Here is an 18,521-nt window from a genome sequence, read left to right on the forward strand (position 1 = left end):
TGCTCTGCCTGAAAGCGGACCGTGCGTAAACGTGCCTCAATCCCCCCTACTCTGGAATACTAATTTTCCCCTCACTCATTTAACGTAACTCAACGAGTATAATGTCCTGAAACTTCTATCTTCATATAACTCTCGTTGTGCGTTCCATTGGTTGAGTAAGTCTGATAATTTCCATACATTTCCCTTCCCCTTCCATATACTTCCATCCTGCTTGCCAAATACCGATCATCAATTATTTTGTAGGTGTTTACTCTTTATTACTTTTTCGTCAAAATATTCGCACTGTCGCTGCAGTTTTAGTGTAGGTGAATTTCTGTGATGCCGCCAGCATTACCGGTAATATGGGGGCTGTGACTGAGTCTAAAATGGGGCCTGAGGTGCCCACTGACTGCCCGTCCACCTGGTAGAGCACCTACTTTCGAGCCATCACTTTTCTGTGGAAGAAGAGCCCGCCAGTGAGTGACGAGGCTGGTGGGCTCGTCCTCTCACGTAGCGAGGCAACCAACAGCCGTCGTGTCCCTCCGCCCTAGGGAACCGAGTGACAGGTAGCGTCTCAACGCCACTCCTCACCAACTCAGCCACCGAGACAAAATCTGTGAAATTCGTGACAAGACAGCGTAATCTGCAACATGTAACAGATAATGTAGAAGACTCTAATTACAGTCATAAAACAGTATGAAGAAGTTACATAGCCTAGAGATTAACAAAGATGTTTGTCAAATCAGGAATATCTCGTCTGAAAGCAAGAAAACTAATTACCTCGAAAACTCATCTGAGTGAATAATATGGCGGTATACTTCGAATATCCCTGGCTATTTTAAAACAGCAAAGTTCAATTAATGTCATACCGCATAATATAAAACTTTTCTTTGATCCAACAAGTAAATATTTCAATAAGTGGCATTAACTTTCGGTTTTTCTTGTACATTACGCTTAATGTGATACACTGCTGAGGTCGCCATAGACTAACTTTCGTTTCTGCACTCAATCAGTCAAGTCCGGCGTCGAAGGCCCAGCCAAGCCCCACCTCGGATCAAGAGATTTGGCTTTGGCTGAATTTTGAGTGGCACTGGAGTCTCGGGAACCACTTGCAGGCTGAATCTGGACAGCATGTGCAGCAGCACCACCTTTGTCTCCATCAGTGCGAACCTCTGAGCTGCAACAACAAAACATGAGCAAGCAGGTGAGCAATATACGTAAAAACAGAAAAAAATTTCGACTAAAGAGTATCATTCTCTCAGCTTCTTCCAATAGGGCTCGTTTTGCACGCAGGCGTATGTTTTGCCATACTGAAGGGGGAGAAGAACTCCTGTCTTTTATTTAATTGGGACTTAGGTACTATATTTATTCTCTGAACGCCATCTTATGTCGTATGGCGGCTGGTACTGTTTGTAGAACGGTGGCTGGTAGGCCCCAGTGTGAACTATATCTAATTTAAAAGACATGGTCCCTTCGTGAGACAGAAAGGAGCAATGTGGGTAACTTTCTAGGAAAGAACGATCTCGGAATTTTAATAGCAAACGGCACAGTGATGCAAACGGCCTCTCTTGTAACGTCTATCACTATAGTTGGATGAGCATCACCGTGACGGTGTCTCTTACTAAAGAAACCTGTGACGAAACGCGTTGCTCTTATTTGGATCTTATTTTCTCTATCAGCCCTACCTGGAAAGGATCCCAGACTGACGAGCAATACTCGTCACGGTCGAATGAGATTTTTGTCAACTGCCTTCTTCCCGAGTGCACTACACTCCCTGAGGATGTTTCTAATGAATTGCAGTCTGACATCTGCCTTTGCTACAGTTCGTTTTATGTGAACATTCCACTATAAATCGTTCCGTACCTTTATTCCCAGCTATTTAATGGGGTTCAGAGTGACTCCGCTACAAACTTTCAGGTATGATGAAGGAGGGCAACTGCATCAATTTGACATAAGGCACCCTAGTCCGAAAACATAAATATTGACAGCAGAATTCTTTCACATCAGCTGTCTGGGAAGAAAAACAACTCCGCCGTCCGTACCCGCAAGTACGTAGAATGCCGACAGCGGCTCCGCCTCGCCAGTATTGTTGCGCCCGCCTGTGCGGCGCGCTTCATCTCACTCGCCTGTGTTACAGCAGCATTTCCAGGAGGTCCGCTTCGCTGAATTCTTTCGGAAAAACTCACTCCCGAGTAATCTCAAGGAGTCCATTAACACTATCACAGTGGATAACTCAACACTGTCCATCATCACACGCATGTACTAGCCTGAAATTTAAAACAGCTTTAAGTACATCGACAATGACTAGTAAATCACATATTCATGAAATCTTACAGCTAGTTACGAAATCTTATTTACATTCCTTAACCTACTGTGACTCAACTGAAAACGTAAACTAGCAGCTTGGATTTTTCAATTGATTAATAATTTGTTACTCTTAAATCATTTAGTCACAATTAATTACTCAATAATTACAACTTCTTTAATGTCCTCTTGGTCAGGCAAAAGCATGGCAATCTAGCAAATCGTTAAAACTTACACTCTATATTTACATACTGTACAAACTACCCATTCTGTGGTATTAATCAATCCTAGGTTCGTACAATTTCAAGTCTACAATGTTCCGTATACCTAATAGCTTTCCAGAGCTTGGATACTCTAAGCAATAAGCATTTGTGTGAGGTATACCAATGACTTTATATGGTCCATTATAAACAAACTTAAATTTAGGGATTTCATTGTCTATCTCGCTCGATTTCTCATGAGCTTTTACAGGTACTAAGTCTCCGATTGCAAACTTAGCAAAACGCGTTTTAGCGTCATGACGACGTATGCAAGCATCGGCTTGTAGCTTCATTATTTCTCGCAAACGATCTTTTTTCACACCAATACTAATGTCAATCCGTGGAGGGAATTTGCTTATCTCTTCCACTAAACTTTTACTTCTGTCATCTAACAGGATTTCCTCACGTTACAGTAGTTGAAATTCATACCTACGTCAAGGGCATCCGGCCAGTTAACAATGTGTATAGGCTGATATTACCTATGCACACCGTCTCCTGCCTCGTCAAAACCAACTACTATTGTTTTATCTTGTGCCGTACAAGTCAAAGTTTTGCTTTTGCAATTAATCACTGCACGGTACTTTAACAGCCAATCTAACCTGATAATTACTTCCGTAGTTAAGTCTGGCACGACGACAAACTCCTGTTCAAATCGTGCCCCACATATCTCGAAGTTGACAAAAATTTGTTTTGTGACCGGTTTACTGGCCATCCCAGTAGCACTGATAATTTTCACTCCTGTTACTGGCATAACTACGATACCAGGCCTGTCTTTCAGTAACTCAAATATTTTCCCAGATACAGCACTCAATTCTGCACCGGTGTCAATCAACAGGTTTAGTTGTAGGCCGTGCATATTAACAGACACTACTATCTGTCTACACTTATCCTCGATTGTTTCTTTATTTTTCCACAATAAATCCTCGTCTATATCCAGGTCATTCCAGAAAAAACCATCCGGCTTTGCTCGTAAATCAGCCTTATCTGGCGGCTTTTGCAGCCTCTGTTCACATACAGTTTTAATTTCAACACGTTTGTCCTGAGGCTTAGTCTGTAGCTTCGCCTCCAATACCGAAACCTTTTCCTGTAACTCGTCAACTAGTGAGTGTTGCTTTGCTATCAAATACACTAATTGTCACCTTCGTTGATTCCTCTGTGGTCAGATTGATCTCATCTGCCAATCTACCTGGAGGAATGTACCCAGTAGTATCTGCAATTACTTCCTCTGTATCTGCGCAACCCACACTGCTACCGTCTGACCGTATAACGTCAGCTCTAACCTCATACTCGCTGTAATATACGTGCTTTTCTACCAATCGTGTCTGGCTATCAGTAAAATTTTCGTAATCTTGCTCCTTAATACTCTCGCAATGTTTAAACCGGAGTTTTGCGTCGTATGGGTCGGCTACTTCTATCACTACAACTTTCGGTAAGGTCTGCCGGTTAGGGCCAGAATTTTCCGTTACTATTTCAACATTCAACTCCTGCGGGACGAAACACGACGAATCTTGCTCGTGTTCCTCATTAACATCAATATTTCTGGCAAAGTATGCCGGTTAGGGCCAGAACTTTCTATCACTTCACAAACACTACCTTCCTACGGGACGAGACGCAGCAAATCCTGCCAGCGCTCCCCATAAAAACTTCTCCCGTACAGGCCCCTATAATCTCTTAGTTCGTCGTATAAGCGACCGAACTGCCTTAACCAGACCTCATTCCTCTCTACATCCACTCGCTCGATGACGGACGTGTTATCCGACATCGGATCTTCTCTCAATACCTGCGAATCATTCTTAAACTCAATCTCCAGTTCCGCTGTGGGTGTTACAGCTGCCACTTTATAATCGATTTCCGGAACACTACTTAAATTGTTCTCACTGACAGTGAATGTATTTTCTACTGCCGTGTCTACAGCTAATCTACTACTTGTGGGCGCACTCCTTTCTCTTAACACTGGCACACTCTCCAGCCGTTGATTATTCCTTACGGAATTTTCATCACGACGACACCTGGGATTTCTCCTGTTATTGGGCCGCCAAAATTTCCCCACGCCCGGTCGGCCCCTCACCGGCGCGGCTAATGGTTTCCCTGTCTCTTCCCAGCAGATCTGCTCCCCGGATGCTGCTGAGGCGGCTTATCACACCCTCTGGCGTTATTACTATTCTGTGAAGCCCGTATCACGTTAGTATGATACTGGTTTCCGTCATTCCTGTTATTATTTGCATTTTACCGATTGTTATTACGGTCCGAACCATTATTGTTATTGCTGCTATGGTTGCGGTATGCATTATTCCCATGGTTATCATTGTTGTGGTACCCGTTGTTGTTACCACGGCCTCTACCACTGTCGCGATTATTGCGCCAATAGTCCTCGTCCTCCACTCTTTCCAGGAAATCATTTATTGTCCTGTAATTGCTTCCTACGTAGCGTTTTGTATCATCTGGAAGCTTTTTGTAGAGTTCCCAGACTATTTCGGATTCCGTGCGGCGATCACGCAAATATTCCAACTTGCGGATCCAGCCCTCACAAAACCCCTTCATCGAACCGCGCGAATTCGCATCGAAAGGCCTCGATACGACAAATTCGCGCCAGACACTTTGCTGTTTTTGCTCTGACCAGTATTCAGCCAGAAACAAATTTTTAAATTCGTCAAAAGTCAGGTTCGTAATGTTGAGGTTTAAGCCCCAACGCTTGGCATCACCAGCCAACACATCAATAATCGCATTAATTTTTCTCTCATTAGTCCATGATCTGGGTAAAACTCTTTCACAATTCTTAATGAAATCCGTCGCGTGTATACCGCCTTTTTTCAAGGGGTTGAACCGCTCCTCTTTCGTCAACAATTCCGAACTATGTGCACAGATTGGCACGTAGCTCTGTTTTTCGTCAAGTTTCTTTTCGAATTCCGACACTCTCATTATTACTTGGCAAGTGGTTGTCGCAAGCGTTTCTATTTCCCTTTTTTTCTCTTCGCAGGTATTAGCCTGCTTCCTCACTTTAGTATCTACTTCGGATACTAAAGCCTTTAAAGTTTCCACCTTCTTTTGATCCTCTTTTTTCACTAATTGAATTTGTTCCGCCACGTTATTCTCAATGATCGGAGCAACTGCTTCTCCTACACTTTTCTCGATTCTGCTAATTTTGGAATCAAAACGAGTATTTATGCTCGCAATTTCTGCCTGAACGCCTATCATTTCCTGTTTAAGATTACCGATTTCGGTATTAATTACAACAATATCTTCTTTGATTTTATCAACTTTTGTGTTAACGACATTGTTGTTAACAACATTAATAGCTTTGTTCTGATTGTCTAGCTTCCTGTCAATTTCTTCAGACTGAGCTTCTTGCTTGGCAGACTGAGCTTTAAATTCTGCCGCTTGAGTTTCTATCTTGCTAGACTGAGCCTTGATTTTGTTAATCAAAACATTCAATAAATCAGTTAAATTGCCGGAAACCAGCGGTTTTACTTCCGTAGCGGGTGCCTCTTTATTTGTCCCCCCGTATTCGTCATCAAGGGGTTCAGATTTGATTTTCACTTCCGATTCCGAAACATTTTCTAAAGTTTGGAATTCCATTTCTGCTCTTTGTTGCGTTTCGGCGGTCGCGTCTTTCATGCTAGCCGCCTGCCCCTGAACAATGGGTTTTGCGGTGCGCGTTTCCCACTGTTCGACCGATTGTTCCGTATCCAAGTCTACCAAATTTTGGCAATTGTTGCCTTCACTCATTTTAATAATTTTCAATATAAATGCCAAATCTCAAATGTAATTAGGATTCCTCCCACTACTTATTCTCGCTGACGTAACGACCTATTCGTAACCAGTACTTTGTTACGAGATTTGCACAATGCAAAATTCGTGTCCAGAACAACCTCAAATCCGAAGATTGTCATGTCACCAGGTCGCCACGTGTAACCCCCCCTCACTTATTGACCTTAATGACAGTGAAAAATTTAACCGCGTGTACCTAATGGAAATTTGGGAAAAGAAATCGTCACCGAAGTTAATCTGTCGGTAAAGAGGGAGGAAAGGGTTACATCTAAATGAAAGGAAAAATGCAAATGAAATTGGTGGAAATTAATTTTGAAAAGGGGTAAAGTTAATAAAGAAAGTTAATTTGCGGCCGTTACGTTAACAATTAATTGGCGTTAATTAGATATTTGACATTTGGGTAAAATTACGGCCGCCAGTCCCATGGACAACTACTATAATAACTGAAAATGAAAGATTAATTCACATATATTTAGCACTAAAAGCGTGACAACTGAAGGTTGACACATATTGTTTGAAAACTGAACGTTTGTCAGAAGTAATAAATTTCGCTTCACTCTGACTTAATTTAGCAAAAGAATTAATAAAACCGGAAAACTGAAAGTAAATTTAGTGACTGAAATTAATAGTGAACTTTGTTTCTGAAGCACTACGAAATTCGATAAAACAAGGTTAGTCTTGGGCTACCTCAACAATCATTTCAAAAGCTACTTGAATCTACGCAATTTAGAAATAAGAGATTTAACTTTGAACTTGAATTAAATGATTCTGAACAATTAATAATAGTAAAATTTAGTAAGTACCAAGCTGAGCTGCAGTCACAGGTAAGCTAAAATACGGTAACAAAACTCGCACTCTTAATTCGTGCTTGTGTAATCTAAATATTGTAGCCAGCTATGAATACCTTAACTGAACTTTGAAATTAAATCAGTGAAATGGAATGATATTACTTTAATGCTGGCGTATGAATTTCAACGAGACTCGGGTTCATTTCAGAAAAGGAAGGGACCCTGCTTGGTAATGCAATTGGGACTATGAGCAACAAAGATTCATGCTAAGTTGCTGTAATTTTGTGAGGCAAATGGGAAAATTTTAAAAGGTGAGGTCTGCCATACAGTTCTAAAACTATACGTGCTTCCAGTCTTCCTTGTTGGTTGATTGAAGGATTGAAGTCGTCGGTTGAGGAGGTGGCGACAGTCACTCATTGTCGGCCGTCGCTGTTGCAGAAGCTGGATGTTGGCGCGCCTTCTTCTCGACACTGCCACCAGGCGAAACGGGCTCTTGATGTGCACCAGCTACTGCTTCCCGTCCGCGACACCGTGTCAGAAACTATCATCGCAAGTCGAGCGCAATTACATGCTGCCAAACCCCGAAAGCGCGGCATCTCGCGAGAGCGTCACACAACACACCTGCTCCACCGCCCTGCTTCAGCCAGACTCTGCCTCTGCCCGAGCTCCATGCGCCAGAGTTCACACTGCCAAAGATCCTAAACACTTTCGTTCCCCACACGACATATCGACGTAATCGTTCGATAGCATAGTTTTCCCTAGGCAAGACCTAGCGTAAAAATACAAATAATATTTACAAAACAAACCAATTATACATTGACACACACACACACACACACACACACACATATAGTAAAACAATATATAAAGACACAGAAATGTCATATCTTCAGGTAACAAAAATAAGGAAAAAAACTTATATTACAATAGATGGAAGTAGGAGGATATGCATTTCCGGCGTTACAAACTGTTGCTACAACTACTACAATCGTGTTTCTCAAGTCGGGTCGATCAGCTGCTAGCGAATGCTCGTACATGTGATCCTTTATGAATCTCCAAAGGTAAAAATCGCACGGTGTTAGATCGAGTGAACGTGGTGGCCATGTGAAACAAGCTCGGTCATCCGGCCCCTTTCAGCCATTCCAGCGCTCGGCTACAAACAGTGTCGTGTCGTTTAACCAGCCGCGTGTTGAGTGACGGCAGTGAGGCGGCGCACCGGCTTGCTGCCAAATAAAGTTCTGTGGTTCAGGTTCTTCCAGTTGAGGCGAGAGGTACAGTTGTAGCGCATCAAGTTAAGAAACACCACTAACAGTTGCTTTACAAGAAAGGAGAGGTCGATACACTTTCCGTTGGGACATGTCACAAGGAACTTTCAATTCAGGGGAGTCTCGTTGTAGTTGCGCCATCCTGTGGGGATTTGTTGACCGCCATACAAGCAAAGTGTGTGTGTTCACATTTACAACCAACCGAAATGGCGATGCATCACTGAAGAAGATACGATCCAGAAAATGTTCATTGTCAAACAGCAACGTTTCGTTTGCAAAGTTGGACGCAAACTGTATTCTGTAGGCTTCAGACCTGTTAAAGTTGTGAACTGTAAGGCCGTAGCTTATACCTCTCCTTAAAAGACTCGATGCAGACGTCACTGAGATTGATAATTCACGAATTGCGCTCCAAATCGGGTTCTTGCGGCTAGGCTTGAAAGTCCGCTTGTTCAATACTTCCTTTTGTCATTCTTGGTTGCCCTGTACTCTTACTTTTGCAAAGACAGTTAGTGTCTTCAAAATGATACAATCTACGGATGTTATTGTCACCTGGAGGATTATAATGGAACTTAATACACAACGCACATTGCACTGTAACAATGTATTCAGTTCTTGCAAATTCTGAACGACAAAAAGCTGTTTGCTCACTAGTCGCCATATTTTTACTATCGCTGTCTAACGGAAGACACAGTATACAAAGAAAACAATGTTATACCAGGTGCTTCGAAATGGATATCGGGGTTTTAAGGCTATGTGGCATTTATTTCATTCAACTTACAGAATACTACATCTAATGAAAGAGCAATTCGAACAACTTAAGAGTGGAAGAAAAATACTAGAAGATAAGGCGCCAATGAAGTTGTTTCCTTTTTAAATCACTTCATAACAGAGTTACTGCACAGGAAAGTCAAACAACTTTAAGTCATTTGTGATTTGTGTTCATACCAGAACAAGAATATTATATTGTACTAAGATATCTTAATTATCTTGTGAGTGAACTGAAACTTTTGAAGACATTGAAAGTAACTTCCCCTATTAGACGATACTCTTTTATGCAATGTGATAGGAATATGGGACTGTTCAACACAAAATCAGTAGCTGATGTTCTAATCGACTGGGTGCGGATCATGCTTGAAGCTCAGGGTAAACTACTGATGTCATGGTGGTCAATAAAGATACAACACTGGAAGACATTTCTGAAGAAGAAATATTCGTTCCTAACAACACCCGCCAGACAGGTAGTCATCACAAAAAACATCTCTGCATCATTCAAAACCGAGAAACTTATAATGGAGCTTCGATTTCATTGGTGGTAAAAGCTTGATAGAGACTTCAAGAGTAGAAGTCTGGAGAATATTCATCTCCTGCTTACAAATGTAAACTATAAAAATATAATAAAATATTATTTTAGAATAATTTTATATAATGCTAATAATAATAATATTAATAATAATAAGTTATTATTATTGTCTTTACGCGACCTCTGGCAACACTGAAAGAAAAGTATGAGGACCTCCAGGTTTTGCAGGAGTATAATGGACAAGAAGCTAGAGCGTTTTACACGAGAGGTGTATGTTGGGACAAAATGATATTACATTTTATTCTTATTATCACTTTATCTAATGAAGTTAAAAAGACGAAGATAATTTGTTTAAACAGAAGTTTCTGAGTTGTTTCAATCACTGTTTTTCAGTACAAAATAATCTGACACAATATTTAACAAAAAATACAGTTTTACTTGCAATATCGTCTATTCTGCTACAAACAAACTAAACGTTTTTCTCTCGTAATGCATGCCATTACTGTACATATTCAGTCAATAAAACCAACATTTAAATGTTTAAGAACCAATCTGTATTGAATTTAAAGTGTATAACATGTCCTTCTAATGACTTCAGTATTCATTAGTTCTGTCCTTTAGTACCCCTGAAATTCGCATTCAAGCTTTAAAATTGCTCTCCTGAACAGTTTCATAATGTGGGAAAGCACGTTCTTTTCCTAATGCTCTTCATTTGAGACAGTAATAAGAAGAAAATACTTGTACTGAGGGGTCCGGAATGGAACAAAATGACATACCGTTAAAGCTGCTGCACGGGGGAAGATTATTTTATGTATTCAAAGTGATCCCCATTAGCTGCCAAACAAGGTCAATGCAGTTGAACTACTGACCGAACTATGGCTGTCAGTGTTGCCGGTATGGTAGGCGCACTGGAGGCCTCGATGGTTGTTTGCATTGTTGTCTGCCATTGTATTGTTGGGCAGCTGGATGTGAACAGCGCGTAGCGTTGCGCAGTTGGAGGTGAGCCGCCAGCAGTGGTGGATGTGGGGAGAGAGATGGCGGAGTTTTGTAATTTGTCATGAACTGCTATATATATTATGACTATTAAGGTAAATACATTGTTTGTTCTCTATTAATATCTTTCATTTGCTAACTATCCCTATCAGTAGTTAGTGCCTTTCGTAGTTTGAATCTTTTATTTAGCTGGCAGTAGTGGCGCTCGCTGTATTGCAGTAGTTCGAGTAATGAAGATTTTTGTGAGGTAAGTGATTTCTGAAAGGTATAGTTTAATGTTACTCAGGGATATTCTCTTGCAGGGATCTTTGATAGTCAGATTGCAGTGCGCTAAAAAAATATTGTGTCAGTTTAACCACAGTCGTGTACAATTGTTCTAAGGGGACGTTTCAGTTTGTCGTAGACCGTTCAGTTAGCTGGGTTCCGTTGACGAAGTTCATTTCTTAAGGTCCCCCATAGGTCAAGAGTTGCAAAGTCTGCAGACTGTGGTGGTTACTCAGCAGCTCCTCTCTGACCTAACTATCGTTCTATTCGATTTTCATCCAAGTAGGCGGCGTGCTACCTTGTTGTAGGTGAAATCTTTCGTTTCCAAAGACCTATCGGATGGCGGGTAAACTAGATGTTTCCGGCACATGAAGATACAGCTAACCAATTACGGAACCCTCAAAGAAGAATGAGCCAATCAAATCGCTCGATGACAGACCACCCCACACATGAACACCCAGCAGATTAACACATTTGTCCACGTGAATAAGAGGATTGTCAGGAGCCCAGTACATGCAACTGTGGCGGTTGGCACTACCGTTCAGTTTGAACTGCGCCTCGTCAGACGAGATAACCATCCGTGCAAAACCGGTCATTCTCGCAAAGCATGCCTTCAAACCACTCGCAGTACACCATTGCTCGATCCGGCTCGTCCTCGTTCACAGCATGCACCGATCTTGGAATGTGAACTTTCCACTTTGCAGTCTTCACAATTCGTCGTATGCTTGATTGGCTTACTTCTTTTCCATGTGCACCATGTTTCACCGATTTTTGAGACGACCTAGTAAAATGTTGCAACGCAGTAGCACTGGAAGCTGGACTTGTTGATGTGTTTAGTTGGCCAGACCTTTCCTTATGCACATCCTCGACAGTAACGTCAGCTTCAAATTGAACCTGAATACAATGAATTGTTGTAGCTATTGGCGGCTGAGTTACGTACACGTTACGCCATTGTCGTTGTACCTCCATCTTATTTTCGTACTTCCAGTACGACTTCAATACGGCCTTGCATCGCTCAAACCACAATGTTACTTCATTCATTGCTGCACTGTCGTCTGCTGGAAAACGCGCGCCAGAAAACAATGCACTATGCTACCGCGCAATATTGCAACGATATGTCATTTTGTTCCGAAGATATTGACTTTCAAAGAGTCTCTACATTTTTCTGAACCCCTCTGTACATGATATGCCTCGTTCCCATGTACCGTGACCGGCAAAAAATAGGCCTAGGCAACAAGGAACGACTTGCTGTTCTGGTAATTACCCATGTACCAGGCGAGCTGGTAGTGGGGCAGAGGGACCACTCTTCTTCTTCTTCCTCTCCTTCCTATCTGGTATTAGACCGAGTGAGCGTTATGGTCTCGGTCCATGTCCCTGCTGGTCTTCCTGCACCTGTTCTACCGCAGGGCTGACACTTGGAGATTTTTTGGGGATCCTGCCGGTCTTCATCCATAGTATATGGTTTTTCCAAGTTTTATGTAGTTCTATTTTGCTATTATAGAGTGTGTAGCCAATTCTTCTCATTAACCGCATCTCTTAAGCCTCCGTTCGTCATCTCTACGGAGTGTCTAAGCTTCGCTGCTATACAAAAGGGTATGTTCGGCCAGGGTGTTGTATAGTTTGAATCTGGTGTACCGCTGAACAGGAGATGGTATGAAGATGGCATTTATTAGTTTTGTGACTTTTTTGAAGCTTCTGATTTTGTGGTGCTTGTGGTTTTCTAGAATGTAGCCGAAAATGTACATGATGAACCCTGTGTATCTGAATGTATTTACTCAAAGGCTGTGTTGTCTATTTACATTTTGGTTCTCTTATAGTCTTCCCCCATGAAGGCGACAACTTAAGTTTTATTGAACGAGACCTCCAGGTTGCACATTTTTGCAGAGTTGTGCAGGTTACACACTCAACCCTGTAGACTAGTAGTGAAAGTCGCAATTGGAAGTATTTGGGCGGAGGTTTCCTGTTCTGGGATAGGCCTTACAGCCAACAGATACCCTCCCAGAGCCCTAGGTCAGAACAGGAGAACTGGAGTTACTTTTAGTTTAATTCTGTGAAGCTATGGCCCACACCAGAAAAGAAAGCCCGCTGTATGTGATAGTGTATTTGTTTATGATTATACAGGATAAAGTCGGTGACTTGCCTTACTTGGGCAGTGTGCCAGCGTCGCTGTCAATCGCCTGCAATGGGAACAAGGAACGGTGAGTGAACCATATTAATTCGGGAGAGCTGACCGAAACAAAAACTGGAGTGTCACTAGTGTATGAAACAGGTTCATGGTAAAACAACTGAATAAATTACCGGAGCGATCGGATAGCGACTGTCACTAAACCTGCTCGATCTTTGCAGACGTCAGTAGGAAAGGTACCATATGAAGACGATGCTAAAAGTTCTTGGGTATTAGTCCGCGCCATTCTTGCAGGATCTTCCGATCCGACGTTTTGGCCTATCGTTAAGCCCCTTTTTTCTGGAACACGCTGCATAGTTTTATCTTTTGAATATTGTCCAATCAGTTTAACGTGCATTGTTGACGAAGTAGGTAGTCATGGTTGATGTTTATATGTTAGATGTATTCATTCAAGAGTCGAGCCAGCAAAATAAACAGTTCACCTTATTTGCGAATTACCGCTATCTAATAGCCAGTATCAGTTTGATCTTTGACTTTCTTTTTCCTTAATCGATAACCGCACTACAATGTCCCAGTTCGGAATAAACACACGAGACAAATATTAGTTATCCTCAGGTAACACCACATTATGTTGTGTGGTCTTCAGGCCGAAGACTGGTTTAATGCACATTTCCATGCCACTCTGTCCTGTGCAAGCCTTTAAGTGCCGCAACCTACATCCTTCTGAATCTCTTTGCTGTATTCATCTCTTAGTGTCCCTCTACGATTTTTACCCCCTACATTTCCCTCCGGTACTAAACTGGTGATCCTTTTGCGTCTCGATATGTATCCTATCAACTGATATTTTCAGCCGGTTTGTGCCACAATTTTTTTTCCCTCACCCGTTTCTATTCAGTACCTCCTCATTAGTTACACGATCTAATTTTCCGCATTCTTCTGCAGCACCACATTTCAGTAGCTTCCACGCAGTAGCCAAACAAGTACCATGGAATGTAGTCGAACTAGACCAGGCCATGCTGAAGGAATTAGATTAGGAAACGAGACACTTAAAGTAGTAGATGAGTTTTGCTATTTGGGTAGAAGAATAACTGATGATGGGCAAAGTAGAGAGGATATAAAATGTGCAGTAGCAATGGCAAGAAAAAACGTTTCTGAAGAAGAGAAATATTTCAACATCGAATAGAGGTTTAAGTGTCACAAAGTCTTTCTTAAAAGTCCCCCTAGGGAGTGTAGCCATTTATGGAAGGGAAACGTGGGCTATAAACAGTTTACACAAGGAGAGAACAGAAAGCTGTTTAAATGTGGTGCTATGAAGATTAGATGGGTAGATCACGTAACTGATAAGGAGATACTGAATAGAACTGGTGAGAACAAAAAAATGTGGCACAACCTGGCTGGAAGGAGGGATCGGTTGATAGGATACCTGTCGAGACATCACAATTTAGTACTGGAGGGAAGTGTGTGTGTGTGTGTGTGTGTGTGTGTGTGTGTGTGTGTGTGTGTGTGTGTGTGTGTGTGTAGGGGGGGGGGGGGGGGGAATCTCCGAAACCTACTGCAACCTGCATCATTCAGAATCTGTTCACTGTAGTTATCTCTTAGTTCAAAATGGTTCAAATGGCTCTGAGCACTATGGGACTTAACTTCTAAGGTCATCAGTCCCCTAGAACTTAGAACTACTTAAACCTAACTAACCTAAGGACATCACACACATCCATGCCCGTAGCGGTCGCGCGGTTCCAGACTGTAGCGTCTAGAACCGCTCGGCCAACCCCGCCGTCATCTCTTAGTCTCACTATATAAATCAAAGTGATACTTGCTACTAGATAATGGTAATTTGCAAATAAGGTGAATTGTTTCATTTTGTTGGCCCGACTCTTGAATAAACACTTCCATCGTATAACAACATCACCCATCACGCTTCCCGCCACCGTTCCAAATGGCGCCAGATATCGTCTATGTGTCAACGATGGGGGTCGTTGAGCGGGTGATTCGAAGGGCGATGCGGCGCCTCAGTGTTCGTCGAACCAGGAACGTATTCGTTCAGCCCTGTGAACGTGGCTTTTGTCATCTTGGAAGACTGATGTGTCTGCAGCATGCTCATCATGAAGATGCAGAAAAAGAGTAACACTGGATCATGGACGATGTTAAATTGACATCCTGGTTCACCTGAATAATCCTGGCTCGAGTCTTGGTAAGAAAAACACGTCAGAAGCATCACAGACTCACCGCCGCCGCGAACTGCACTCCATAAAATGTCTCATTGGGCCATCGATGCATTCTACGTCGGGATTACATATTACTCCTCCTTTTAGCTACCGTACATGTTCTGTCCTGTTTGCCTGATGACGACGTGGAACGTTCGTTGGCAATGTGAGCATTGCTCTTTTGCGTGGTTCCCGACTCCAGACATCGATTTACATGCAGGTCCCTTCACAGTGGCTGCTGCTTGAAAGGTACCCCCGTTCAGCGGCAGTAGCATTACCTGTTGGGTTTGATGTCGATTGTCACGGTTGAAACATGTAACTAGTACCAAGTTCCAGTCGGTTGGAGTGTTCTTACGACCACTGTCCTTAGGCCATGTCGCGTGGTTACGATTGGTACATCAGCCCTTGTAAAGGTGTTGGGCAGTCAGTTCTGATACACCAACAAACTGTCGTCCACAGTATTGTCATGGGTAGGTCCAAATACGGTAATTCCTTTCTGCCAATCTGCCACAAAGCGAGGTGGCGCAGTGGTCAGCACACCGGACTCGCATTCGGGAGGACGACGGTTCAAACCCGCGTCAGGCCATCCCGATTTAGGTTTTCCGTGATTTCCCCAAAATCGCTTCAGGCGAATGCTGGAATGGTTCCTGTGAAAGGGCACGGCCGATTTCCTTCGCCATCCTTCCCATTTCCGATGTGACCGACGATCTCACTCTTTGGTTCCCTCACCCGAATCACCCAACCAGCCAATCTGCCACGTCGACCCGTGTTACTGCACTGATTCCATTCAGTCTAGCGGAACTTACATACCATTTCATTGCCATTACCTTCATCGGCGGCGGGAGGTCATGTGACCTGGTACCTCTTTTACATCATCTACAGCGCTCCAAAGCGACCAACGTACTCTTTTCAAGGTGTGACTATTAATTTGGCTGGTGAATTTACTAGACGGATAAACTCGCGCTGTGTGTCTTGATACACACCTGTCAGAATTGTGAGAGTCGGTTGTGTATGTCTGAGACGGCCCCAGTCGTATGTTACACGGTATGACGCTTCTGGAATCACTCACGTATTGAATCGAAACGAACGAGATATACAAACAGGAAAGCCAGAAAAAAAAAACCTTACCAATGCAGAAACGTGGTCCACAGCCGAACGGAAAGTACGTGAACGGTTTGATGAGGTGCTTGTTCTCCGGACTGAAGCGTTCCGGGTCGAAGCGGTCGGGATCTGGGAAGTACTGGGCGTCGTGGTGGATGGCGTGCACCGGCAGCCAGATGCCGTCTCCGGGCCGCAGCTCCAGCCCTGGACAGCCCCCCCTCCCCGCCGCCGGCAGCCTGTAGGGGCGGACGCACTGGCGGTCCAGGGACGGCAGCGGCGCGTACATGCGCAGGCTCTCTGCGAACATGAGTTACACCCAGCAAGTTAGTAGCGCTTGCACAGAGCTTCCATTTGGCGCTGATGTAGACAGCAACGAGACGTAGATTGGACTCCGCGAGACGCTGCAAGTGATGGTGAGGTGGATGGGGCGAGGAAACACCCTGATTCGTGGTCACGCAAACGTCGCGCAGAACATCGGAGACGGGTTGGCGAAGAGTCAGAGATTGAAGGCAGATTGTAAGACTACAGCCCATTGCCTCACGTACTTTTCAGATACTTGAATTGTCGAGTTTATAACCATTATTTGTAAATATACCTATTAATGAATTTTTTTCAGTAAGTAGTGTTTATCAAAATGTAATTGATACGATAAGTATCATTTTTCTCAAATAGCTGTACTAAACACGCTGGGCATGTCAGTAAAGTCAGTTGGCGCAAGTGCGCGCAGTTGTAGAGATGAGGGAAGAGAAACTGTTGCGAAGAAGCTACACCTACAATGAAATTCCGTACGGCGCATGGCGGAGGGTACTCTGTACCACTACTTTTGATTTCCTGGCGCAAGTGGTGAAGGCCTCTAGCCTTTCGCGTGGGGTGCTAGCAGAAATAACAGTTCGCAGCATTGTGCAGAGCTGATCGGGGTCCTTTGTTCTAGAGCCAAGTGGAAGGGCTCAACCAAACGTTTCTTCGAATCTGTGACTGCCTTGGACTCACATTTGTTGGCATGAATTATGGAATGCGCAAATGTAGGACATCCCCTGACAGGTCAGCGGTGCGCTACTCAAAGGAAGGAGCTACTCAGGTAGCAGAGTACTTCCTGAAGGCACGTGGATTTTTTTATGTTAGGCGGTAGTTGGATGTGTTCTGATCAACAACGCCAAACGACACGCACATAGACCACATTGACTGTCAAAATTTTATCAGTAAATTTGTAACCTCCCCCTCATTTATCGACCTTAATGACAGTGAAAAATGAAACCGCGTGTACCTAATGGGAATTTGGGAAAAGTAATCGTCACCAAAGTTAATTTGTGGGTAAAGAGGGAGGAAAGGGTTACATCTAAATGAAAGGAAAAATGCTAATGAAACTGGTGGAAATTAATTTTGAAAAGGGGTAAAGTTAATAAAGAAAGTAAATGTGCGGCCGTTACATTAACAATCAACTAGCGGTAATTAGATATTTGAGATTTGGGGGAAATTACGGTCGCCAGTCCTAAGGACAATTACTATAGTAACTGAAAAAGAAAGATTATTACACATATAATTAGCACTAGAAGCGTGGCAACTGAAGATTGACGAGTGTAGTGTGAAAACTGAAAGTCTGTCAGAAGTAATAAATTTCCCTACACTCTGACTTAATTTAGCAAAAGAATTAATAAAACAGGAAAATCGAAAGTTAATTTAGTGACTGAAGTTAATAGTGAGCTTTCTTTCTGAAGCACATCGAAATTCAGTAAAATACGGTTAGTCTTGGACTACCTCAACAATCATTTCAAAAGCTACTTGAATCCACGCAATTTAGAAATAAGAGACTTAACTTTGAACTTGAATTAAATGATTCTGAACAACTAACAATAGTAAAATTTAGTACGTACCAAGATGAGCTGCAGTCACAGGAAAGCTAAAATACGGTAACAAAACTCGCACACTTAATTTGTGCCTGTGTAATCTAAATATTGTAGCCAGCTATTAATACCTTAACTGATCTTTGAAATTAAAGCAGTGAAATCAAATGATGCTGGCGTTTGAATTTCAACGACACTCGGGTTCATTCCGGAAAAGGAAGGGACCCTGCTTGGTAATGCAATTGGGACAATGAGCAACACACGTTCATGCTAAGTTGCTGTAATTTTGTGATGCAACAATTTTAAAAATTTGAAAAGCTGAGGTCTGC

At 42.8% G+C, this 18,521-nt stretch overlaps 1 protein-coding gene across 1 annotated transcript in view; it reads right to left on the bottom strand.

The window, feature by feature from the left end:
• Window positions 1–488: 488 nt before the first annotated feature.
• LOC126188106 (cytochrome P450 9e2-like) overlaps window positions 489–18,521 on the bottom strand; it is a 144,780-nt gene continuing 126,747 nt past the window's right edge. The window contains exons 7-8 of the mRNA XM_049929572.1: window positions 16,379–16,648; window positions 489–1,156 (exon numbers count right to left, since the gene is read on the bottom strand). Coding sequence (XP_049785529.1) covers window positions 993–1,156; window positions 16,379–16,648 — 434 coding nt within the window. The 3' untranslated portion in view covers window positions 489–992. The remainder of the gene's footprint in view (window positions 1,157–16,378; window positions 16,649–18,521) is intronic.

The sequence above is a fragment of the Schistocerca cancellata genome, chromosome 5, assembly GCF_023864275.1.
Source record: "Schistocerca cancellata isolate TAMUIC-IGC-003103 chromosome 5, iqSchCanc2.1, whole genome shotgun sequence".
NCBI lineage: Eukaryota > Metazoa > Arthropoda > Insecta > Orthoptera > Acrididae > Schistocerca > Schistocerca cancellata.